General features: G+C 36.7%; 1 protein-coding gene across 1 annotated transcript in view; it reads left to right on the top strand.

Annotated features, from left to right (window-relative positions):
* The first annotated feature begins 17,724 nt into the window (after positions 1-17,724).
* The window catches only part of LOC143230587 (D-glucuronyl C5-epimerase B-like), a 41,342-nt gene continuing 32,469 nt past the window's right edge, over positions 17,725-26,597 (top strand). Inside the window, 2 exon segments of the mRNA XM_076464395.1 lie at positions 17,725-18,029; positions 24,266-24,807. Coding sequence (XP_076320510.1) covers positions 18,013-18,029; positions 24,266-24,807 — 559 coding nt within the window. The 5' untranslated portion in view covers positions 17,725-18,012.

Here is a 26,597-nt window from a genome sequence, read left to right as displayed (position 1 = left end):
AATGGATATTGACTTGTTAGAAAGGGTTCAGAAGAAAACAACTAGGATGGTTCTAAGGATGGATATTGACATATTAGGAATATTTTAAATTATTTTAACTCATTTTTATTAAGAATAGAAGAATGAGAAGTGATGTAAGTCAAGTTTACAAGATCACCCAGTGGATCAATAATATGAAGGCCATTGATTTATTTATATTGTATTTTGAAGATAATAGGATTAAAGGACAGAAGTTTTAAGACATGGAGAAACAACAAGCTGAACAATATACAAAGTAGTTTTATATTTCTAATAGTGAGATTGATTAAGGAATGAAGAGTAATGGTGGCTAACACATTACAAGAGTTGAGGAAAGGAATTTAAGACCTTTCCATAAACTGATGTGTAGATTTAACTGTTTACTTTCCTTAACACTCCTACGAAAAGTGGGGCCTAATAGGCCCCAGAGCAACTTGAAAGGTTATTAATATTAGGCTAATAATTTAATAATTAATGAAATAAAATCAAATGAAATGGAAATTTCATTTAAATACAAATTTATTAGCCTAATATTAATAACCTTTCAAGTTGCTCTGGGGCCTATTAGGCCCCACTTTTCGTAGGAGTGTTAAGAATGGATATGTATTGTGTAAGGCTAAGGTGGTCCTTTTGTGTCAAAATGTTATATGCTGGAATAACAGTTGCTTTAAAACATTTGAACTAACAGAAGAAGCTTAAACACTTGGATTTTTTGTGGTGTATAAAACCAAGAACCAATTTGATTCACATGTCTAAAGTTGTTAGAACGTTGGATGAACTGATATAGAAGGTTTATATGAGTGTTGAAATGCTGACTGTAATATTAAGATAATATAATTTTTGGAAACAAACCAAGATTCAAGTTTGTTTTTTGGAAGAATTATCTATTTGAAAGTGCTCTAAAGGTTTGGAATGGTTTGATAATGTTGTAGGTCTGGTGAACACAGTTACTTTAAACTTGTTGACTATGTTTATGAATTTTGTTTGTCTTGTCAAAGTGTTATTTTCATCATGTTAAATTGTATGGTATATAGTTGCTGCTTATTTGATAATCTCAGATATTTCATTCTCTGTCCTTATCCCCTTGGTGTGGATTCCTGTACATGGTGAAGGGATGTCCCAGGGAAGGTTCTGTTCTTTCATTTTACTTCCTTTGGGATATAAACATCCACCAACGTGTTTGCTGTGATGGCGACCCGTGAAAGGGAGGAGAGAATCCTTGAGGTTGAGGGGTCCAACCCTAGCATACCACTTTAACCTTGAATTCCTGTAGACGGGCAGTCTTGGGTCAATTGGCTGGTTCACTTCGGGTAGGGTCAACCAAGTACAAGTGTTGGATTTCTCAGCAGGTGTTGTGAACATTGTATCTGATGCTGGTGTTCGGGTATAGTGCTCACGAAACCCTGCCATTGCTGCAGTGTTTTTGTTTGACATTGTAGAGCTCCATGGTGGGTGGGGTCAGTGGGCATTGAAATAAAAACTTAAGTAAAATAGTGGAAAAACAGTACATGGGTAAACAATCACGCCTTGAAGATTCTGAGCAGCAATCTTCAACATCTGTAACACCTGTTATATTTCATTTTCTTATCCTACATTCTCTTTCAGACAAACCTTTAGGGCAAATGTCTCCCTTTTTCATTTGGAAGGGACTTCCTGGCTCTCCAAAGTCAGTAAAGAAGCTTTGATATGGTTAAATATTGGTGGAAACATCCACATCTCAACACAGTGAACTCCTCTTGCATTCAAAAGCAATTGGGGATATACCTGTTGAGGTTACACCTCATGCTACTTTGAAGTCATAACGAGGATCTATTACTGAGACGGATTTGAAGAACATCCCCGAGTCAGAGAATCTCGCTGGTTTTTGCAGTGAGGCATATCTCCACTCGCAAAGATGGAATTATGAGGCTGACCAGTATCCTCATTCTGACATTTACATCACCATGTATACCTGCCACCATTAAGGCAGGTTATCTTAATTGCAGATTACAGCCATACATTCCAAATCCTCTGTTTCCAGTGTCAGTGGTTCAGTCACTCAAAGACGTTATGTCATGGTTCCTTGACGTGTGCTTGTTGCTGTGGCAAGGACCATGATGCATGTGATTGTGTAATGGCACACACACAATTGCAATGGCTTTCACCCATTCTACTTTCGTTCTTGCCTTAAATCGTTGGAAGGAACAGGGGTGCAGCATTCGAAAACGATTCATAACATTACTTACCCTGAGGCTCGAAAGTCGCTGTCCGTCACTTCATTTTGGATGTATGCTGCTGCACTTCATTCCACTAGTACAGTGAGAGTGCAGATGGATCTCTCTGTGCTTCCAAAAGAATTGTTCTTAAACCAGATGAAAAGTCTTTTGACCTCTGTAATAAAAAAATTTAATGAATCAACTTTAATACCCATCTCTTTCTTTTACGTACATTCCAGCAAATCTCGAGATCCACTTTCTTTGATTCTGGGTACAGGCATTTCCTCGGGTACATCTTTTTCTCCCACCCCAAGATGCAAAATGATCATTCGTTTACGTCCTCAGTCGTTTGAATCCTCTTCTAACAGCAAATACCTGGCCGGGATCCATGGAGGTTGATAGACCTCCCTCAAATAAAGACAGTAAAAAAAAAAGATGTGATCATAAAGAGAAGGGTTCTCCACCAAATTCGCCTACATATAAATAAAAATGGCCACCTTAATACATTGGAACTGTCGAGGTTTACGTTCTAATCTGCATGATATCAAAAGACTGATTGCTTCCTACTATCCTGTATGCCTTTCCTTACAGGGAACATTTCTGAAACCTGTCAATAGAGTCACCTTTCGGCGGTTTTCTTTATACAGAAATGACAGGCTGTGTGATGGACGAGTGCATGGAGAAGTAACACTGTTGGTTGATCAGCATGTGCCCACCCTGTCTTTGCCACTTGACACACCCTTCGAAGCCAAAGCCATCCATGTTTACTTGGGTCGTACTATCACTGTTTTCTCCACCTGTCGCCTGGAGAGACCAATGATCAATCAGACCTTGATTCTCTCATTGAACATTTGCTGTCTCCTTTTTTAATCCTGAGAGATTTTAATGGGAATCATCCCCTCTGGGGAAGTGCTGATATTGATAGGAGGGGTCGCTCTGTAGAGCATATGGTCTCTGATTACAACCTTTGTCTTTCCAATTCTGGTTCTCCTACTTATTTTCATACACTTAGTCAGTCCTTTACTGCTCTTGGTCTCTCAATTTGCTCCCCTTCACTATTCTCTCATTTTTCTTGGAGGATTGACAGTAATATGATGCAGTGATCATTTTCCTATAATTTTGAGAGAGACTGGTCGTGGTCAATGCCACCCAACTCGTGTGCTCTGGTGGAAGCTGGTCAAGCAAACTGTCCCTCTTTCGCTGCTCTTGCAAAATTTGAAACTGCCATCAATAGACAGCTGTGTGGCAGCAGTAACTGAGTGTATTATACAAGCAGCTGCTCAATGTATTCCTAAAACCTCGACACGTTTTCCATGATATCGTCATCCATGGTGGAATCCTGCCTGCCACTTGGCACGGAAGGCTCAAAAACAGATCTGGGATACTTTTTAGTAGGTATTCCACACTCTCACACTGCATCACTTTCCAGCAGGCTCTTGCACATGCTTGGTGGGTAAGATGTCAAAGCCAGAAGGAATCTTGGATTAAGTTCACAACCAGCATATCTTCAAAGTCATATGGGACAATATTCGAAAGTTCAGTGGACAATATAATTCTGTCCTCTTCTCGATCTTGCTCTCTGATGGCCAGGAAGTAGCTGATACCCAGAGCATCGACGATATCAAAGTGAAAGCTTTTATTGGGTGTCTAGCACCTCTTCTTTTTCCTCCACCTTCTTAACCATCAAGACTCGAGCAGAGCAATCACCTCTTTCCTTTCAAGGTGATTGTCTCTGACCATTGTCGTTCATTTACACTGGTGGAACTCAAACTGGCCCTTCATTTGTTGGACCTGATGATGTACACTGTTAGATGCTGCACCATCTATTCTTCTGCTTCTCTTGGTATTCTTGTGAGGTATGGTATTTTGCGAGACCTCCATATATATGGGTTATGTAGTCATTTGCCCATTTTTATTAATTTTTTTTAATGGACGGGAGATTCCAAGTTCGTGTGGGTTTGACACTTTCATGTTCTTTACTACAGAACCTTGGAGTCCCTCAGAACTGTGTTTTGAGTGTCCCACTTTTCAGTGTAAAAATGAATGCCATCACTGAACAACTCCCTCTACTGTTGCAAATGGGCTTTATGTCAATTACTTTCACATCTCATGTCAGTCGTCGAACATGAGGTATATTGAGTGGCAGCTACAGATTTCCCTCAGTCGTTTAATGAAGTGGACCACAGCTAATGGCTTTATATTCTCTATCTCTCTGTGAAACTGTTTGCATGCACTTTTGCAGCCAATGGGGTATTCACCCTGATCTTGAATTCCGTATCAGTGAAGATGCTGCCTGTAATCCCTGAGACAAAGCTCTTGGGGCTTATTTTTGACTGTAAGCTGACCTTTATACCACACATCAAGCAGCCACATGTCAAATGTACAAGAGCACTGAATATCCTCTGTGTCCTCTCTTCCTCTCTGCAAGGACCTAGGCCTTAAAGATGCTGGACCCCATTCATCATCAAGAACTTCGACTCTGCACTTCCCCAGTTCAGAACTTATACATAGTCTCATGAACCTCCTTTGAACCTCTGCCATTTTCAACTGTCTTTACTGTATGTTTCAAAACTTCATTCCTTACCAGAGCATCTCACCTAGGGTTGTGTTTTCCTTCCTCGACGGGCCATGCTTTTTCAGAACAGACGACCTGCCATTGCTTTTTTTGGCCTTCGTATCCAGGTGCAGTTGGATGAATTGGGTTTGTCCTTGGATAAATTGCTGTATCCACTGGTCAGCCCATCCCACCATGGCTTTTTACAGTCCCCAAATGCCACCTATCTTTAAGTCATCTGAGAAAAGCAGACACTCCTGCTTAGAAATATTGTCTGTAATTTGCTAAACATCTCTCGAACCATCCTTCCATTTCTATTTATACAGATGATTTGAAATTAGGTGGCTCTATGGGCTCTGTCATGGTTTGTTGTGGTTCGGTGGTTGCGCGCAGAATCCCCTCTTCTGTGTTCACTGCTGAACTGTACGCCATTTCTCTTGCCCTGGATCACTTAGAAGCTTAGCAGTACTCAAACTGTACTATTTATACTGACTTGCTTAGTTCTCTACTGCTCCTGAAATCGCTTTATGTTAATCCATACCCTGTTCTCGCCAATATTCAAAACCGACTGGCCCATTTCTCTTTAACATCTACTTCTATCCATTTTGTCTGGATACCGGGCCACGTTGGTATTCGCGGGAACGAGCTCGCCGACAGTATCACCGAAATGGTATACATGGACTATGGTCTTTTGTTCAAGGCTCGGCTCCGTGTCAGCTGGCAGTCGACTTGGAGTGAGCAAAGCGAAAACAAACTTTTCCAAATAAAGCCCTCTATTTTATTTTGTCTGTCTTGCTTCTGTAAGGATCAGAAAGAGGAAGTTGTTCTAACTAGACTACGCATTTGTCACTGTTTTTTAACTCATCGTTTTCTTTTATTTGGAACTGATGCACCAATGCGTAGTCTGTGTGACACTCGGGTCACAATAAGCCACATTTTACTTTCTTGCTGTTGTTGTGACTCTCAACAACGGCACCATTTTACACATGTTCTGTCCCAAGGTTTGTTTTTAACGTTAGACAGTGTTATTGGCGATGGGGACACTGTCTACTTAAGAAATTTTTTTATTTTTTAAAGGCCATTAGTTTTTAATGCTATTTAGGATTTTTAAATGTATACATTAGATCTTTTTTTAATGTGATTTCCTCTTAAGAATCACAGTCCATCTAGTTCGATTTAAAATTAGAAAATGGCCATAATGCCAAATAACTCGGAACCAGGACTGGAGAGGCCAACTTCAGGTGACTGACGGTGGTTTTTGTACTTACCTGTTAGTCTTCCTCGCGAGTTATAATTGCAGTTATGCTACAGAAAGTCCTTTTCAACTTGTATTACTGTAGTTTTCTCTTACTGCTGTAGACAAGATGTAAACAATGGTTTTATGCTATTTATGTTTCTTTTAAAACCTTGTTATGTTTCACCTCAGTTTTATTTTATGAATTTTACAAAATTTACTTTAATTGTAACTTTTTAACGGATGTTTGGCGCAAATAGCCTAGCTGCTTTGTGCCGTAAGACACCAAATCAACCAACCAACCAATCTCCATCTTATACCAACAATACCTCATTATGGTCTCCATCACGTTTCTTGTCTTCTCTTGTGGTTTGTTAATGTAATAGGTTTGCTTGAGAAATTGTTTATTGTTGCTTTGTTTACCCAGTATTTAAAAATGTTTGCCAAGTCCCCAAAACGCAATTTCTTTGTCTATTTCTTATCACAGTAATTGCAGTGTACTTCTGAATATAATATTACCCTGAGAACTTCCATTAGATAAGTTGTGTTGAAAGAACGTGCATTTGAGATGTTATCTACTGCTTTGAGTGTCCTACACTTGTCATCTAGTGATAAACTGTTTTTGCTGCAACTTACACTTTGCCTTGTACAAGCTCGGAATTCTAGATTTATTGTTTTTCTAACTTCTAGTTAGAATCCACGTGACAGTTTCACTGTAGCCCTTATTGGTTGTTTTGATAATGTTTATATATATATGTTGTAGTGTTTTTTGTTGTAGGTGTGAATGTTTGATGTTTTGTATTTTATATCCCTTTAATGTTAATACTATCTGTGATTATTAGACTGATGTTAAATATCCAACAGTTTGAAATGACTCACTGGCTATCATGTTTCCAGAGGTGTTCATTGAAACAGATTACGCTTTCATTTTGTTTATTTTTAAGAGTTAAGATGATTCATGAAGTGTCCCCCTCCGAGGTCAGAGAAGGACATTCAACCTTTGAGGAATTCATGGTAAAAGTTCTTAAGTCTCTGAATTACAGGGGATAAAATATTTGTTATTGTTTAATGAAACCTTAAGAAATGGCACGAGCAGAATTTTTGTTAAGTGTTTTAAAAGGAAAATATCGTAAAAGCTGGTTTATGGTTCCCTTTATTATTTCTACCGGTGAATAAAAATGAGTAACTCGTCAGAGTAAACAAATGAATAAAAGTCAATTATTAACCAGTAATTTCATTTTGATGAGAACCACACAATCCTAGACTGATGCGTAGAGAGACAGAATAACTAGGACATTGTTTATTCAACTGACTTCGAAAATTATTATGAACCGACAGATGGCACCACCAAATACATGTTTTTGCTATTACAATGCTAAACTTCATAAAGCAGCACACGTGATAGATACGTTTATATAATCAACCCACAATGGTTTGGACATGCATTTTCTTTGTATGTAAATTCGTAAGTATTTTCTGTGAACATAGACAATATATACCGCGCACTTTATAGCGATGCAGCGTTAGCGTTGTTTGATCGAGTGTCCACATCCAAGGTCACATAGAGGCGTACATGTTTTCTTTGTGAAACTATTTTTATAAGATTACTACACGTAATTTCACACATCTTAAGCTGTATACCGGATATTGTGTTAACAAAATCGTTTACTCGTGTTTTCATAAAGTAACCCTGAACATCTGTTACAGTGGCTACTAGAATAGGTCTACTGCAGCATGCACGGAATGTCGTGGCAACGTGACACGGGCCCGACTGGAGTTTCAACGTGTTTAGAATGGAATGTTAATAAATATGTTAACCTAATATCCGGACACACGTATAAATATAATAGTAGTGTCTGTTGTATGTCCACGTACCTACTTCACAGGGTGTGGATGGATCTTTGCCAAAATTGGTATCGAGATTCGTTAGGTCCGTGCAGGGATGGATATAGTCTAATTTTCAGTTTTGTATTTTGAAATTTTAGAGCGTTTTTTAACCACTGCTTCACCTCGTGTGGATGGATTTTCACCACATTTGGTATGAAAATTTGTTAGATTAGTGCGAAAATATATGCAAACTTGCTCTTTCACATTTTATATTTTACTATTTTTATGGGCGTTTTTGCTTTTTTTTTTCAGTTACATATAAGGGAAGCAACTTTTCGTGTCCGAAGATAACCTTTTACTGATCATAAATTTATATAACTTCCATCCAGAGAACTTAGTACTCCAGATAGTTTTATTTATTTGTTTTATAAGGAAAACATCAAACTTCAGTGGACGTATTAGGCGTAAATATAAGGCATGCATTTTAGATGGAAACAATATCCAACAAAGTTCAAATATTCTGCTGTTCTCTTTCGAACATTTAATATTTACTTAAAGGGAGAGATTTCTTCAGCGCAACGTTAATGTACTGCTTTGTAAAGCACATGTTGTATGCAAATCTCTATAAATATGCATGTACGAATTCTACGTTTTACAGACATCTAGAAGCGCGTTTATTTATGTAAGAACTATACGCCTGGCTTTGAAGATCCAGATGGAAAGAAGAATGAATAATTGACAACTTTGCAACATGTTAACGTTGCACTGTAATTCGTGTCACGCGCTCGTGAAAATCTTGCGTTAAAAGCTCTAGGGGCTGTAAAATGTAACAAGCGCATAATACAGTATGTAGCGTGGGTTGTCTTTGCGTATTTATGTACCACTCAAAGCTGGGTTCGTTATTTACATAAATGCGATAAAACTTTATAATTTCTCTTTTTTGTTTATTTTTTAATATTGATAATTTTGTCGGTTTGGAGACTGTTATTCATAATTTTATTTGACTTAAAGTTGTTTTACGAGACGTTTCTATTAAATAAAACAACTTGTATCTCTACGACGTATCTTTATTAATTCAATATTTCGTTATTACAGCTTCGTCAGGAACTATTGATATCCCATAAATTCAGCTGAAAACTAAATTTGGAATACTGTTTTCAACTAATCGATACGTAAGCACACCCGCTGTACATTACAAGTCGTTAGTTTATTTTCATTAATTGGAATTTTTAGACTGTTACGTTTGCTGGTTTTCATTTTTATTAGGTCATAGAAACAATCGTGTGCACGTTCATTGTACAGGTTAATATTTGTATGTTCTCCTGTTACTGTTATTTATGTGTTCAACACCAGACCAGCGGTTCAAAGTACTGCGTGTTCGTCTTGGGGAAAGCAAAAAGAAAAGAAAAAAATGTTACTCTTATGTTAATAGATATATCAAGGCGTTTTCAGTTTTCTATAAGTTAACGTTGATTTTCCTTGTAAGTATATTCAATAGTTTGTTTCATATTCATTCGCACATGTGGTGTTACGTAGATGAAGTTAAACCACTTCTCCGTTTTGAATAAGCTTACGTGTGATGTATGTGGGTAAAGTACGGTTCGGGTAAGTGCCTATCTGAGAGGCTAAAAAATGAGTAAGTAGCAGTGAAGTAATTTCCCAACAATACTTAATGTTGTATTTTCATGTGACGTATACACGTATTCAGCAGGATTTCCTATTGTATGTAGCATGTATTTAAAAAAAAAAGTTAAAGTGCATGACATCGAGAGAGAAGACTGAAGTGCAGTTGAAACCATCCTTGTTTATCTAGTATGTTTTACAATCTGTATGTACCTGTCTTTGTTTATCTAGCGTGTTCTATAGCTTGTATCTTTACCTTTGTGTATCTTCGATACCTTTGTCTAGTGTGTTCTACAGTCTGTATTTGTGTAGCTGTGGTACCGTTTATTTACTGTGTTCTACAATATGTGCATGTACCTGTCTGTGTATTTGTGGTACCTTTGTCTAGTGTGTGTTCTACAGTGTATATCTACCTGTCATTGTGTAGCTGTAGTACCTCTGTTTATATGGTGTGTTCTACAGTCTGTATATGTAACTGTCTTTGTGTATCTGTGATACTTCAATTGATCTATCTATGGTACTTTTATTGATTTCGTGTGTGTTCTACAGTCTGTTGTATTTGTGGTACCTTTGTCTAGTGTGTGTTCTACAGTGTATATCTACCTGTCATTGTGTAGCTGTAGTACCTCTGTTTATATGGTGTGTTCTACAGTCTGTATATGTAACTGTCTTTGTGTATCTGTGATACTTCAATTGATCTATCTATGGTACTTTTATTGATTTCGTGTGTGTTCTACAGTCTGTGTACATCGTGTTTCTACTATATCTATATGGATCTAGTGTGTATTATCTAGTCAGTCTATGTACCTCTCCACTGTATTTCTCTCGTACTTCACTTAGTATGTATTCTGTTGTTTTTGTACATTCATTTCCTTTATTTTGTTACAGGTCATATGTCAGGCATTCAATATTAACAAGTAGAATTTTTAAAATAGATGCTGGGTGTGTATTTAGTTGTCAATGTGTATGGATTGTGAATTTGAGGGTTCTGTCCATTTAATGGGTTTAAAGTTACGTATACCTGTGTCCAGATAACCCAGGTGTATTATTTAGCAAAAATTCTAAAATCCAAAGAAATTCGATGCACTTGTTTAATTTTACAACAACACTGTATTTAGCTTTTCACGTCTCCCGGTAGGGTCATGACCTACAATTTGATATAATCTTTGTCTACTTCTCATCTGTATATTCTTCATACATCTATTGAAAGGACCTGTGTCCACCAGTTTTTCTATAGTTTTTTTTTTTTTTAAACATCAGAAGGGTGTGGCACCAAATGATGTGAAATGCTATCAGGTCACACTGTTTAGAAAATTTCAGATAATCTTAATATAAATTATTTAGTAAGAGGTCTGTCAGATTTGAGTTTGTTTTAGCATATTTTTTTAAACATACAAAATTGTTACATGTCTATTTAATTTTCTTTACCATACTTTTGTATATATTTTGTACCTCTGTTGATCTAGGCTGTATATGCAGCTGTAATTATGTTTATGTTGTACCTCTGTTGATCTAGGCTGTATATGCAGCTGTAATTATGTTTGTTGTATCTTTGTTGATCAAGGCTGTGTATGTAGCTCCAATTGTGTTTATGTTGTACCTTTGTTGATCTAGGCTGTATATGCAGCTGTAATTATGTTTATGTTGTATCTTTGTTGATCTAGGCTGTGTATGTAGCTGTAATTGTGTTTGTGTTGTATCTTTGTTGATCTAAGCTGTGTATGTAGTTGTAATTGTGTTTGTGTTGTACCTCTACTGATCTAGACTATATATGCAGCTGTAATTGTGTTTGTGTTGTACATTTATTGATCTGGGCTGTATGTGTAGCTGTAATTGTGTTTATGTTGTACCTCTTGATCTAGGCTGTATGTGTAGCTGTAATTGTGTTTATGTTGTACCTCTATTAATTTGTTGTGTATTTGACATTAAGTCATAAAACGTAGAAATAGTAAAAAGAAGAGCTGGGCGAGGAATAGTAGTTGATGTGCCCTGAATGTGAATCTGAAGATTCAGTTTTTGCATCTAGTGCTGAAAAACACACACGCACACAACACGATAAATATGCTGTTTGTTAGAGATATGTCTGTGTCCCTTATGACGGTTACCTCCCACTATTCAAATATAACAAGCTTATGGTATGTTAGTGTGAGCAGTTGATTAGCTTACTTCCTGCTGATCTGTGAATTTAGAAATAATTGTCTGTGTTCACATAGCCCGTATAGCTTTTCACAAAAAATAAATCTATGTTAAACACACACACGCATACATTTAAAACACCTTTAAAGAGACTTGACAATTTTTCAAGTTCAGTTTGAAACCTTTTTGGGCTTTGTGTAATCCCCAGGGGGATTGTAACATATAATTTGAAAACGTCTTTGTACGTATCTTTCCCTCGTGTATTTTTCGTGTACCTTTTGAATTAACCATTGTGCTCTAGTTTCTTTAAACACCTTTCCCCTGTATATCAGTCATACATCTGTTGAACTAAAATATCTGATCACTGATTAAATTATCTTTACTTTTCTGCCTCTCATCTTTTAAAGCCTGCTACGTTAATATTTGCACACCATTCGGTTCATTGTAACGTGTGCTGAAGACCGATCAGATGAAGGCATGTTTATTGGAACTATCATACAATTTATGTAATAATTATAGTCACATCCGCTTTTCAGTGCAATACATGTACACGTCGAGAGCGAGCGCGCACACAGTTTTGTTTGAAGTTCTTCAGTGGGTTTCATCACTATCCAAAGCATGAGGCCGAGTACTCTTACGAGTGCCTGACTGTGAATTGAAGGTACATGGTTCGCGTCTTCTTGCAGCAAAATTGAGCTCTGCACATTTAGAATTAAGTGTGCGTTATAAAAGTTACGGTAAATCGCACTATTAATTAAGTAATTTTAGGATTGACGATTGGTACTGTGATTAGCTGTTTTCTCGCTATGATTTTCAACTCAAAATTGTTTCTGCTGTGCAACTTTCCGTAGAAACAAAACAAACCGCATATCCTTGTTATAAATAACCATATATATATGTAATGAGAAAATGGGTTTCAAAATACACGTCACGTGTCTCAATGCCTCCACTGTATAGCAGTTAGTGTTAAGTTCGTAAGGTTTGGTAAATGCCTGAAAAGTGTGTGCGTGCGTATACGATTGTGTGATTCTAATACGACTTTTATCTCAGATATTCGGAGAAGTCATGTCTATACCATTTCTGAATCTTATTGGTTAAACTCTATTACTTTAAATGTAATTCTGTGTTAACAGTCGACAGCCTTGCCTCTATCCATCCACGTATTTTCTAAAGTCGTTTACGTTTAAAGTCGTAGATAGTTTACTTACATATGTCGTTAGGAAGTGCGTGATGTAAGAAACGACACCTACATTGATATTAAAGTTTTATGATTTATCTTTCAGTATAAATACTGCTTATTTTTTTTCGTAGAATCTGCTTTCGTTCGTCGTAACCTTCGTAATCTGAGGGTTGCGGGTTCGAATCCCCGTCGCACCAAACATGTTCGACCTTTCAGCCGTGGGACGTTATAATGTCACGGTCAATCCCACTATTCGTTGGTAAGAGTAGCTCAAGAGTTGGCGGTGTGTGGTGATGACTATCTGCCTTCCCCTTCTAGTCTTACACTGCTGAATTAGGGACGGCTAGTGCAGATAGCCCTCGAGTAGCTTTGCGTGAAACTAAGAAAAACCAAAACAAACAAACAATCGTCGTAACCATATCCAACGTTTTGGCTGGACAGGTTGTCAAGTCTACCGGGGTGTCTGTGTAAACAAATAGTTTGTCTTTTTAGCCCGATTATAAAATCAGTTAGAAAGATATCTAAAATGTGCAAATTAAATTTTCCTTCATTGAGTTGAATTGGTGTAAAGTAATATTTTCCTAGGCGACCTGCCCCGTTTTGTTTCTCTTAATATAAATAAAATGTAAATTTATATCTCCAGAATGTATCTGTATTGGCTCAGCATTTCGCTATCACAACTTCGTTACGAACTATTGTCGTCCTAACGATTTCCCTGCTCCAAATGGTTGAGGGAACTTGGGGAATATCAAAGCCTCCTGACGAAGCTAATATAGATACAATCTGGAGATATTGGTCGTTATTTTACTTGTATTAATAGAAATGTCTCCTAATGAACTCTTGTTTGCGAAAACGAAGTTTAGAAAAACTGTTTGTTTACTGTTGAATTTTGCTTCAAGCTACTCGATGGTTAATTTCGAGAGCCGTTCCCAGTTGTGAAGTGGTAGGTTAGAGGTAGAACTTGTCAACACCATCCACTCGATATCGACCGAATGCTACTTGAGCGACCCCCTTATGTTCTATTTTTTCAGCAGGGTTTTGAATTATGACTGTATTTTGGGGATGTTACTTTAATCAAAAGTTTCACAAAACAGTGGAGACTTGTTTAGAATCTGTTATATTTGATTTTTAAGAAAATGTTGAATTCGACATTTGAGGAATTAGAAGAAACATTAGTGTGGTGTACGACAGTTGTTGCGTTTCATTTCGTTAAACCTACTCTTCTAATAAATAAAATATTAGTTTGTGTCGTTTAAAATTAAGTAAGTTGTTCTTGGGCACGTGCGAGTGAAATGCTTCCTATATGTCCGGTTGGTGACGTATTACTAAATGTTAAGCCACTTACCCAAGTTTTGCTATTTTTGCATTATCCCAGATTGAGTGTTATTTTCTCGGATTTAGAATTTGACTCAAAACGCAATTTCTGGTTTCTTTTTCCAACGTGGGTTTAAATGATTCGTTTGGTTTGAATTTCACGCAAAGCTACACGAGGGCTATTTGCAGTGGCCGCCCTTAATTTAACAATGGAAAACTATAAGGAAGGCAGCTAGTCATCACCACCTATTTGGGCTACTCTTACTAACGAATAGTGGAATTGATCATCAAATAATAACTCCCCAATAACTGAAGTGGCGTATGTTTCGTGTGACAGGGATTCGAACCCACGAGTCGAGTGCCCTAACCATCTGGCCATGTCGGGCCTAAATGGTAGTCAAACTTTTCTGTGTGTGTGCGCGCGCGCGTTTACTGTAGATCTGTGTGGCGGAAATTTAATGTTTACAAGAATAAAGCCACATAAGTTCACAGTGTATTATCGTTCGAATAAGCTAACTGTTCGATGCTTCAGGTGAATACTGCATATGTGAAATAATGTTTCAGCGAATCTCGTCTCTCATCGTTCAGCCCGACTGATGAATTCTGGTGTTATACGAAAGGCCTCTATGGCAGTGATTTGCACCAGGCAAAAGATAGATATGGGATGTTATTTTTACTCGTCTCTAATGTTGAATCCGAGATGAAGAAATTCAGAAAATGTGAAGAAAAAGAAACGTTGCAGTTTAAACGATTTTTGAAAGGTTTTGTTACGAAGTTGCGCTGTTATTGTTTGTAATATAATAAGTATTGTAACTGCAGTTGCTAGTATTTATCATTAATATTATAAAACTCGTGATAAAAATTCTGTTGACTACGTATGTTTCTTTTCCCACATTCGTTTTAGTTTTGCCACCGCGGAAACAAAATCGAAGGTGCGAAAAAACACAAAGAAAACCTATCTTTTGACTCCTACAAACCACTACTCCAGAGACCTTTCGTTTAAAGCCTGAATTCGTAATTTGGTCTGGACGATGATAGACGTAATATAGCTTCTGATTTTTATCAGAAATGTTAGGTCTATTCTTTTACAATGTAGGCCAGCCTTCAGCGTTTAAACATTAAATACTGTTAATGAAGCGACGAATATTGTTAAACATTTTGACAGTTTATTTAAATAAATGTTTTCCTGCCTAACATTGGAAGAAATAATTCAGTTATGTATATTAGCGTGAACACACACATACACAATGAAAACTGACCGTTTCACTCTTAAGGATATAAACTGCAAAGTATGTTATTCATAATGGCCATGAGACGAAGTTTAATATATTTAACTAGCTCAAGTTTTTTATTTTTTTCTTGTCTCTCTTTCGTGATTGGAATTAGCCTTTAATTTCATTTTTTGGTGTTTCTGGAGGGATTTGTATAGCTTTGTGTGTTGTTTTAGCTGGAGCTAATCCTCTGATGGGACAGCGCTAAGCCTACATACTTGCGAAGCTAAAATTCGGGGTTCGATTCCCGCAATGGGCACGACAGAGGTTTTGCTCCAACACAAACAATTTACGGACAGTCTTGTTTTAAAATGGATATTTATTACTCCTACCTGCATTAGATATAAATAATGAATGGTTTTTAACAGTTTCCTGTGTATCCTAAATGATTAATATAATTTGTGTTTATTTCTAACATTTTATTTCTCCCCTGATAAAACCAACGAGGTGAAAACCGTGGGCTTCATCATCTTAGATCTCAGCACGTCAGAGCCTCTGCCCAGCAATCAGGGACGTTGAGTTCGAACCATGTTTAGTTCCGCTCTCAGAAGAGATAAAGAAATTGCTGAGCATGTTATCCAAGCTTCAAGTTACTTGAACGTGTAAAAAGTTTCTTTATAGCACTTCGATTAGCCACTTACGATACTCAAAGCAACCATATATTTGACCGTAGTTATATCTGTTGATGAGTCGTTTTACAATATATTTCCTATAATATTTATGTGCACGTTCTCGAGAGTTCAATGAACGATTATATACGGTTTCGTAGCAGTTGCTTTTTTTGCGACTAGGAAATAAGATTTGTAATGTGTGACAGTTTGTTTTTTGTCTTAAAATGAAAATTATATATGTAATCCTAAACACGTGCGTAGAATTACGATACATTTTCAGTTTTGAAACCCAGCAATTTGCTTGTGGAATATATTTCAAGAAATCTTAGTTTACTATTTCCCAGCCATCTGAGTTTATGCGTTAATGATAATTATCCTAAAACCTAGTAAAAAAGAAAATGAATAACACGAGTTGCGTGGTTAGTTATGGTGTGTATATATGTTTTAATCAGGCTAAAAGTGTTGGTACATTGTGAAGTTTACCACATGAAACATTTATATAAATAAGTATGGATGTTGTGGATGGATCTTCACTGGAATTGGTTTGGAGGTTCATTGATTTCACCTGGGGCTATTTTCAAAACATGCTCGCTATTTCATTGGTTGGGGTGTTACAATGTGACGGTTAATCCTCCTATTCATTGGTAAAAGAGTAGCCCAAGAGTTGGCAGTGGATTGTGATGACTAGTTGCCTTCCCTCTAGCCTCACACTGCTAAATTAGGGACGGCTAGCGCAGGTAGTTCTCGTAGCTTTGCGCGTAATTTGAAACAAACAAACAATTGCGGTTTTGAGTTTTCTACCACTATTTTGCCCTCAGAAGACAGATCTTCGTGAAATGTTTGTGGCGGTGTATTAGGTACATGGAAATATACATACAAATTTACAGTTATTATGAGCGTTTTTACCACTACTTCGCTTTCTGTTGATGGATCTTCACAAAATTTGGCATGACGGTTTGTTGGGCTCAGGCTTTTGGTTTCACATTTTGTGCTTTGCAGTTTTTATGAACGTTTTTGTAATTATTTAAAAGGGAAGCAATTTTTCACGCCCTAAAATAAGCTTGTATTAATCATGAATTTATATAATATCCGTTCAGGGAACGGTTACTCCAGCTTGTATGAAAAAATAAATGTAACTATAATTTATGTGTATCAGTGATGTTGAGAAACGCGTAAAACTTGCATTTTACACAGCGTATTGGCTTATTGGTTTTGAAATTAAGTGAACGTTATTTTAGACTGCCCCCCGCAAGTACAGCGGTATGTCTTTGGATTTACAACGCTCAAATCAGAGGTTCGATTCCCCTCGGTGGACTCGGCAAATAGCCCGATATGGCTTTGCTATGAGAAAACAAACAAATATATGAAGAGTTGGACTCGTTGAACTCGTATTGCTATATTAAAAAACAATCGTTGGTGTATTTATATCCTTATTTTTGAGCGCGCATGCGTGCGTTTGTGTGTGAATATAAATATACAACTATAGATTAATATAATGTTAATACAGTCGTTTTTATATAAAAGGTAGTTAGGTAGACAAGGAAAAGTTCAATCGTAAATAGGTATGCTACGTCCTGTAGTTAGTTTTTACCCATGATAATTTAGCTGTTAATCATAAGTGTTAATGCCACTATGTTTAGCCACATATCCTACCCATGACTTCAGAATGGACGCGGCGCATTTCCGTTTGTCAAAATGACACAAATAGCAACGGCGCACATAGCAGGACAGTTTGTGTTGCTTACTCTTCATGCTGGTACCTAGCTGTAATGGTTGCTTGGCAACAGATGGGGGTTAGGGACGTTACTCGGGTGCAAGTTGAGCGTCAGAAAATCTTTATGGACAGTTCGACTCTTTGAAGATTTTTAAAATCGGAATTGGCTAAAACGATCACATTGAAATAGTAAGTTGTTCAGAGAGACCCCAATCTTACGGGTTTTCGTAAGGTGTGAAGTACATTTAACACTTTCCGTAACTTGTTGACGAAAAGAGAACTAGCTGTGATGGAGTGACTTTGCAAGTGTCAACCGTTATTTTGTGTTCTTCCACATGACTAGACAGAAGAGGTGAGATATTTGACAATACGATGCATCGATTGTCTTAACGCAATCGAACCGTTGTGTTGTTTTTTTAATTATTATTTTATTAATACAAAAACAACCTTGCTTAAAGAAACCTTATTTAAAACGTGACCAGTGTTTGCTGTAAGATTTACGCTTCCAATAAACACGTTAAAAACAAATGTTCACAATGTTTGAAAACAGTTGGATTTGTTATTATAACGTCAGGCTTATATAACAGGCCTAATTTTTAATTACCAATCCTGTTTGTGGGTCATCATGTTACGTCGTTTACTGGCATAGGTCGAATTATTCTTCTATAATTAAAGGGAAACGTGCGAGTTTTTACAGGTTGATGGCGTTACGTTGTAATCATTAATTTATTCAGGCTACAACATGGAAGCTGTTTGTCTCCCTGTGTAATGTCTTTTGTGACACAACACCGTTGTCGCATAGTAGAACACAGTTTCCATAGCTCTATGTCGTTAAAAATAACTTAAGGCCGAATTATTCATTTTAGTTTTTGATCCAGTTAACACGTAAAGGGCTTGGCGTAGCCAGATTGTTAAGGCACTCGACTCGTAATCCGAGGGTCGCGAGTTCGGATCCCTGTCACACCATACATGCTCGTCCTTTCAGCCGTAGGGGGACGTTATAATGTTACCACTATTCGTTGGTAAAAGAGTAGCCCAAGAGTTGGCGGTGGGTGTTGATGACTAGCTGTCTATCCTCTAGTCTTACACTGCAAAATTAGGGACGGCTAGCGCGAGTAACCCTCGTTACTTTGCATGAAATTCAAAAACAAACAAAACATGTAAAGCAAAGGAGGAAAAGGTCAAAGCGCACCTGACCCTCCAGGATACATATAATTACCCAAATCCCGAGAGAGAGAGTACAGTATATAAGGGAGTGACAAGTGACAGAATCAAAACAGAATAAAGTGTGAACGTCGTGATAAAATTTAATTGTTCCGAGAAAAATGCTGTCATTGTGTCTGTTTATGTTAGTATTTTCTATCTCGCAGTTTGAACTGCTATACAATATGCCTTTGATTAATTCAAAAGAGGCAGCAAATGTTTTGTATGTGTGGTAGTTGAAAGAAATAAAGCATTGTAAAGACATACGAGACGTTTATTGAAAGTTTATATTGGTACGACTGTCACGAACGTGTGACGAAACACCCGTGATTTTTTTGTTAGAAATGATTCTATGATGGAAGTGATCTATGAAAATAAACAATAATAGTTTAAATCGGAGCGCATGCGTGGTGTAAAATGAGACCGTTTCAATCGTGTGTCACTAGTTTGAAAAGTCAGTGACATCTGTCGCCTGATTGAATTTCAAAAACAAAAGTTTAGCTAATCTGTTCTGGAAAGGTTTTCACTTAGAACTTTTTCAACCATAGTTACTATTTTTCCAAGTATATAGCTTTATAAATTTAATATATACTACAAGATAAATTCGGTCGCTATTTATGTTAAAACGGAAGTGGCAAATTTGTTTAGTATTAGGTGCAATTTGTTAAAATGTTTTAATCCAGTTAGAACCCGGTAAAATAATAATTAAATTATGTATTGTTAATGTAGGATAAAAATATATTTTGCTGTCCAAATTTGTACTTCAGTATATTCTCTCATTGTTTACGCTTAAATATTCTTGTTTATCAATATGAAATTTTTGTGTATATATTTTACATATTTTTGTAGTGATAGGTGTGTACATGTTTGTCATACTGTTTCTGTGTGTGTGAATTGTCGATAACATTTATTTCCACTGTCACTTGGACTCTAACATGGCCAGGTGGTAAGGGCGACCGACTCACGATCTGTAGGACGCAGGTTCGAATCTCTAAACTACTAAATATACTCGTCCTTTCAACCGTGGGAGCGTTGTAAGTGACGGTCTATCCCACTATTTGTTGATACAATAGTAGCCCAATAGTTGGTGTTGTGTGGTGATGACTAGTTGCCCTCTCGTCCAACATTAGTAAATTAAGGATTGCTAGCGCAGATAGCCCTCGTGGAGCCTCGTGCGAAATTCAAAAAAGAAACAAATTATTGTCAGTTTGGTAACGTCCGTGTGCCCTTTCTTTGTAATTATAATAACTTCTGTTTATTATTGTAATAACTTCTACATGGTCTTCTGTTTGTCATTGTGATAATCTGTCTATTATTGTGATAAATTCTGCATGCTCTTCTGTTTGTCTTTGTGATAATATCTGTCTATTATTGTGATAAATTCTGCATGCTCTTCTGTTTGTCATTGTGATAACTTCTACATGATATTCTGTTTGTCATTGTGATAACTGTTCATTATTGTGATAACTTCCACGTGGTCTTTCGTTTGTCATTGTGATAACGTCTACATGGTGTTCTGTTTGTCATTGTGATAACTTCTATCTATCATTATATTTGTCATTGTGATAACTTCGACATGGTCTTCTGTTTATCATTGTGGTAACGTTTACATGGTGTTCTATTTGGTATTGTGATAACTTCTACCTGTCCTTATGTTTGTCATTGTGATAACTTCTACTTTTCCTTCTGTTTGTCATTGTGATAATTTCTACTTTTCCTTCTGTTTGTCATTGTGATAATTTCTACTTTTCCTTCTGTTTGTCATTATAATAACTTCTACATGGTCTTCTGTTTGTGATTGGGATAACTTCTACATGGTCTTCTGTTCATAATTATGATATCTTTATTATTGTGATAACTTCTACATGGTCTTCTGTTCATAATTATGATATCTGTTTATTATTGTGATAATTTCTGCATGGTACTCTGTTTCTCATTGTAACAACTTTTACCTGACCTTCTATTTGTCATTGTGATAACTTCTATGTGTTCTTCCGTTTGTTATTGTGATAACTTCTATGTGTTCTTCCGTTTGTTATTGTGATAACTTCTATGTGTTCTTATGTTTGTTATTGTGATAACTTCTGTGTTCTTATGTTTGCAGTTGTCAACCTTCACATACCCTGGATCAGTTAGTAATAAACAAAATAAAATCATTTCGTGTATATAACACTGGTCACTAAGATTTAAATAAATGTACAAACACACATTGTAGTATTTACTCCATATTTTAGAAATGGATAAATTGACTCGTACTAAATCACTGAGTTTATAGTTTTTAAGTGCAGAGACCAACAACCGTGTGTTGAAGTGGTTATGTAGAGAAGTTTTAGCTCCTGTGACAACAGTGTAGTGACAGTATTTAACGAGTTTTCTCTTCTCGTCTGTTAATGGCTTTAGTACCATGACATTCTCTCCGAAGCTAAAGTAAGTAAGAGGTGTACTGTATCAAATATAAATGTATCGTGTACTTATGAACAGAAACATCAGCTTTTCTGAACGGTGTAGCCATTTTGTTGAAAGATGGAACAACGACAAGAAGTACACCCATTTTCATCAACATCTTGCTTAGTGAACACGACATTTTTACGGTTGGTTTCTCGCAGAACAAACGCAATAATACCAGTCTTTAATCCCTAGGGATGGTGGAGAGATTACTGTGGTTTACTGGTGGTGACGGGACGTCGTATTTGATTAAACATTGATTTTCATTGGACAGTATATACTTTATATACGTTTCTCGTAGCCTTAGTTGGATGTAGAGGTCTCAAACATTAAAACAAGTGGGTGTCTATCTCACCGCTTGTCTATTTACTCTCCTTGTCTTTATCCACCCAGCTGAATCTTTTTATCTCCCTGTATTTATTGATCCACCCACATGTTAAATATCCAAGATTTGTTTGTTGTGTTTTTCTTTCTAGAAGCTTAAAGGCAAGTTTAGATGCAGAATTATCATATTAAGGGTATCTTCTAGATCGTGTACAGAGATTACAAAGTAGTTTCCAAGAGCAATGTTGGCGTCGATGGGACTAGAAGAGGAGATTTGAAAGATTTTGTGAAAGACATCCATCTCAGTAAATATGTCAGTTTCGGTATATCTCCCACGTCTCGTTTGATGTATGACTTACCATGGGGAGGAGGAGAGGTAATTGTTGAAAGCCCGGCTTATTTTACACTGGTGACGTCTTTAATTTTTAGTTGAGAGAAAAGTATAAAAAGATGTACTGGACCAGACTGTTTGAGTTGCTAAGTCATCAAAGTGGAGTAAATAGGAAAGACAGAGAGAGAAAAACATAAAGTTATTAGCGAGATTGGTTGATGTTTTGCATATATTTTGATGACATGCAGGTGTTAATTAGGTTTTGAGCCGTTTTCACTTTTTTATGGTACATTTTAAAGAATAATTAATGTCAGAATCTAACGTTCTCGTAAATTGCGGCGGAAACAAATGTAAAAAAAAATATTTTGTTTCTTTCTGAAAGAAAGATGAAACAGCTTCTTAAACAGAGAAGACGATGAATATATATATGTGTGTGTAAATAAATTAGCTACCAGAAATTTAACGGTTGATAACGTATAATAATTAGTCACCTCTTGGACAGTGAACATCTGTTCTTTATAAAAACTCAACTTGGTGTGTGACATCCAGTTTAAATAAGCCCATAGTATCTTGTCTATGGGTAATATCTGCCGTCATAGATTGATATAAAGTCCAACTGTTCGGTTTATAGGTAATACTTGACGCCACAGATTGATATAAAGTTCAACTGCTGGTTTATGGGTAATATCTGCCATGATAAATTTATGTAAAGTTCAAATGCTAGTATATAGGTAATCTGTTGCCTTAGTATTGCAATACGATGAGTGATATAGTGGATAACATGACTTTCATCAGATTGTGAATTTATGAGTGGGCAGTGTGTGGATTTATTAAATTCCGTCATGTCTTTGATGACCTGTAACCTTTTACCGTCATGTCTTGTCATCACATTGTGAGCTATACCTGTCTTCATCAAGTCTTTCCATCTATTGATTCTTTTTGTTCCTTCTTTCGTTGGCGTTATTAATTGATTGCTGAACTAACAGGTAACAATTTGCTTACATGATATCATTGAGACCGTTTAGACTGTAAGCCATTATTCTATGTAAGCAAACGTGATTACGTATTGGTGCCATGTTTATTCCTTTTGAGCCAGCTGTATGAAAACACGGCTAACATGTTATCCAGGTATCGCTTCCCTATATATTCTGATATATATACAGATTACCATCTGATATTCGCTCAGGGATAAAAAAAATAATCCTACATTGTTTTTTTTTTTTTTTTTAAATTTCGGGTCTTCTATTTTATGAATAAAAGAGTGCACGAAGTCGTATATTAAACGTGGTCGGCGCGGAGTTCATGTAGTTACCATGATAACTGTGAAAAGTATATTAGGTCCCAGTATACAAATTGGTAGGCCAGAAACCAATAATATTATTTACACATGATTGCATTAAGTATAATAGATTATACGATTGAATGTTACTAATATCCAGTTTACGGATATCTGTTTCATCACCTCGTTTATTTATTTTTTTAGAGTTGTTATGATATTTTTGTTCGTCTCTGATTGTCGTTTATTCAGTCTTAGCCTTCATGTGTGGACCTGGCATAGCTTGGGGGTTAAGACGCAATTTTCAGGTCGTAGGTTCGAATCTCCTCACCGAATATGCTCGCCGTTTCAGTAGTAGAGTCGTTATGATGTAATGGTTGATCCCTCTGTTAAATTATAGTAGCTCCACAATTGATGGTGGGTGGAGTTGGCTAACTGCCCTCCCTCTATTCTGTTGTACACAATTAGGGACGGCCAGCGCAGATAGCCCTCGAGTAACTTTGCCCGAAATTAAACAAACCTCGCGTATTTGTAAAAGTTTTTTTGTTTTTTTTTTGGCCGTTCTCCATTAACATTGCAACAGTTATATCAATTTTGTTTGCGTTTGGGAATATTTTTTTGAGCGTCATCTACTGTACGAAGGCATAACATTTGAGGCCAGTAGCAAAGGAAGGGGCACTGATAATCTAACACAGCGATTCATTGGCCGAAACATACTCATATTTGTTGTATGGGGAGAAGGGAATTTTTTTGTTTATTTTTGCTTACTATTAGTGTGTTGTTTGTTGTTGTTTTTTTTGGGAGGGGGTGTTGGAAGATTCTTTACCGTTGCAGATGTTGCGTTTTAAACAAAACTTTACATCGTTCCAATAATAAATGTCAAAAGTCATATAAAACTGTAGATTTTTTTGTTTTAGTTTTCATATTTACTTAAAGATGCATTACTTTATTCACGTTTATAAGAATAAACTAACAAATGATTATCTCATTTCTCTCTCTTGACAAACAGTCTCAGCGGTCCCATGAGGATGCGAATAAACCACAGACTTTTACAGGCCATCCTGTTCTTTCTGGCTATTTTTACTATTGCCACCTATATAATTCGGTGTGGCGACACATCCCGTGGCCGAACCGACCACCTGGTCCCTGCTACTTCCAAATCGGACATTAACATCTTTGATGATTCGAATGACCACGACTATTTGGGCGACGAACATGAGCCCCCGCCATTGGCGGAAGCCCCGCGGATCCGTACAAGAGGGGGATTAAAGACTCTTGATGACATCGAATGTCTTATTAACGACGAATACACAGTGTCGTGTAAGCAGGAGGACGGTGAGGTTTATGTCCCATTTACTTTCCTTCGTGAATATTTTGAGGTGAACGGCAAGGTCGTGAAGCGCAATGGTGAAGAACGTTTCGAGTGGCAGCACAGTTACTCTAAAGTTTACTATCCACGTGGGAGGTATGACCCCCACGGAATCTACATGTGGTTTGAGAACTATCACGTGGAAGTCAGAGACCGAGTCCTGTGTATCAGTGGAGTAGAAGGTAGGTGTATTTCTCTATTAAACGTTTTGTTTTTGCTATAACGTTTTCAATATGATTAGGTTCCGTAATGTTTCAGCATCGTTATTTGAGGCCGATAGTTTTCAACAGTATGTTCGAATTCACAAGTGTTTTAACTACGTGACGTTGTTATTAATCATGAATACTTTCTTCGTAAAGCCTTCATTTATCGCCTTGGTGGCTAGAAGACTCGACTCGCAATCTTAGGGTTGTGGGTTCGAATCCCATCTTCGAACATGCTCGCCTTTTCAGTCGTGTCGTGTGGTTATTATAATGTGTCGACCGATTACATTTTTCCTTATTAAAGAGTAATCCAAAAGTTAACAGTGGGTAACTCAATAAACAGAGATAAATGCACAGTAAGTATTTTATAATTATAATTAGATTAGTTGGAATTAACGTATTATTTTGCATCGATATGTTTGGATTATTTGTAATGATTATAATTATATAATTTGGATTTTTGTATTTGTTATTATCGGACATTTAAGAATTTTAATTTGTAGCTATTTCGTTTGGAGTTTTTGTCAGTTTTCCAATAATTTCTATAAACTGTTATTTTCATTGGTATTTCTCGGCATTTCTCTAAGCCTGTAGACTGATATTTTAAAACAGTAATTATGTTTTGAAAACATTTGAGAGGACAATATAAATTAAGTCAGAAAAGATGTAATGGAGGCTTCAGTTTTTAAATTCCCATTTCTTTGTTATTTAAATAATATTCTTAGACTAAGTGTGATAACACCTTGATTACCACTGCCCTTACCACAGCACTGTCGGTAATATTAGACAAATTCAAGGCCTTACCAGGTGTCGCTTGAAGAATATTATTCAACTGAAAGAAAGCGTACTTTCCTCATTATTTATTCTACATATTCACAAGTCCTATTAATGCCCTTAGCGTTTGCTGCAGGCCATTGGCGTAACTACAAAAGATGTCTCTCCCTCCACATAAAAAGTAATTGGGTCCTCTACATTTAATCCTTTTATCGGAAATTCTTAAGTTTGTTAAGGCCCCCTTTGTCTCGCTCCCCCCTCCTGTAATTGCGGTAGAGGCGACTAAAGCTGACACTTGTCCACACGGTTGCACGTGCCGCTCGAGAACAACGTTTTACTCGCTAATGATACAACACATTTTTAGAAATTTACGGCTAAAACGGTCAAAATATACCATAACTGACATTTTGACTGACACTCAGCTGACTGTAAACTGGCTCGGTGTTTCACTTATTCTTTTATTTGTAATGTAGCCTTGTTTCCAGAGAATTCACAAAGTCTGTTACTGGTGTTATTGTCTAAAGCCATTATTATTAATATAGTATCAATGTTTTAGAAAAGAAAAAACAGACAAACTAGGAAATGGCTGTAGTAGGATTATAGAGTAACTTGCAGGATTAAGCGGCATGTTTTTTGTTGTGGCAGAATATTTCTGAAGGACAACTCTATCTCTTTACGTGGACATTCGTTCTAATGATGCTATATTTTCTGGAATGGTTAACAGATACTTTTTAGTTTACTTGTATTTATGGACTCTATCAGCCCGAAGCATTATTAATTACGGTAGTAGTTAATAGTAGGGATCAGCGAGGATTCCAAAAAATTCACGCGGTGAAAAACCACCCTATGGAATTCCTAAGCGAAAGAACGACTATTCAAAATGTTGGTTATGAAATGTTTTGCTTATAGGTATTAATAGTACGCTGAAAAGGTCGCTAACATTTCTGGTATAACAATTTCCACATTTATAAAACAGCAGCTTTTTCCTCTGCTAT

The sequence above is a fragment of the Tachypleus tridentatus genome, chromosome 10 (genome assembly GCF_004210375.1).
Source record: "Tachypleus tridentatus isolate NWPU-2018 chromosome 10, ASM421037v1, whole genome shotgun sequence".
Taxonomy (NCBI): domain Eukaryota; kingdom Metazoa; phylum Arthropoda; class Merostomata; order Xiphosura; family Limulidae; genus Tachypleus; species Tachypleus tridentatus.
Note: the sequence above shows the minus strand (reverse complement) of the source record. Positions and strands in the feature narration are given on the sequence as shown.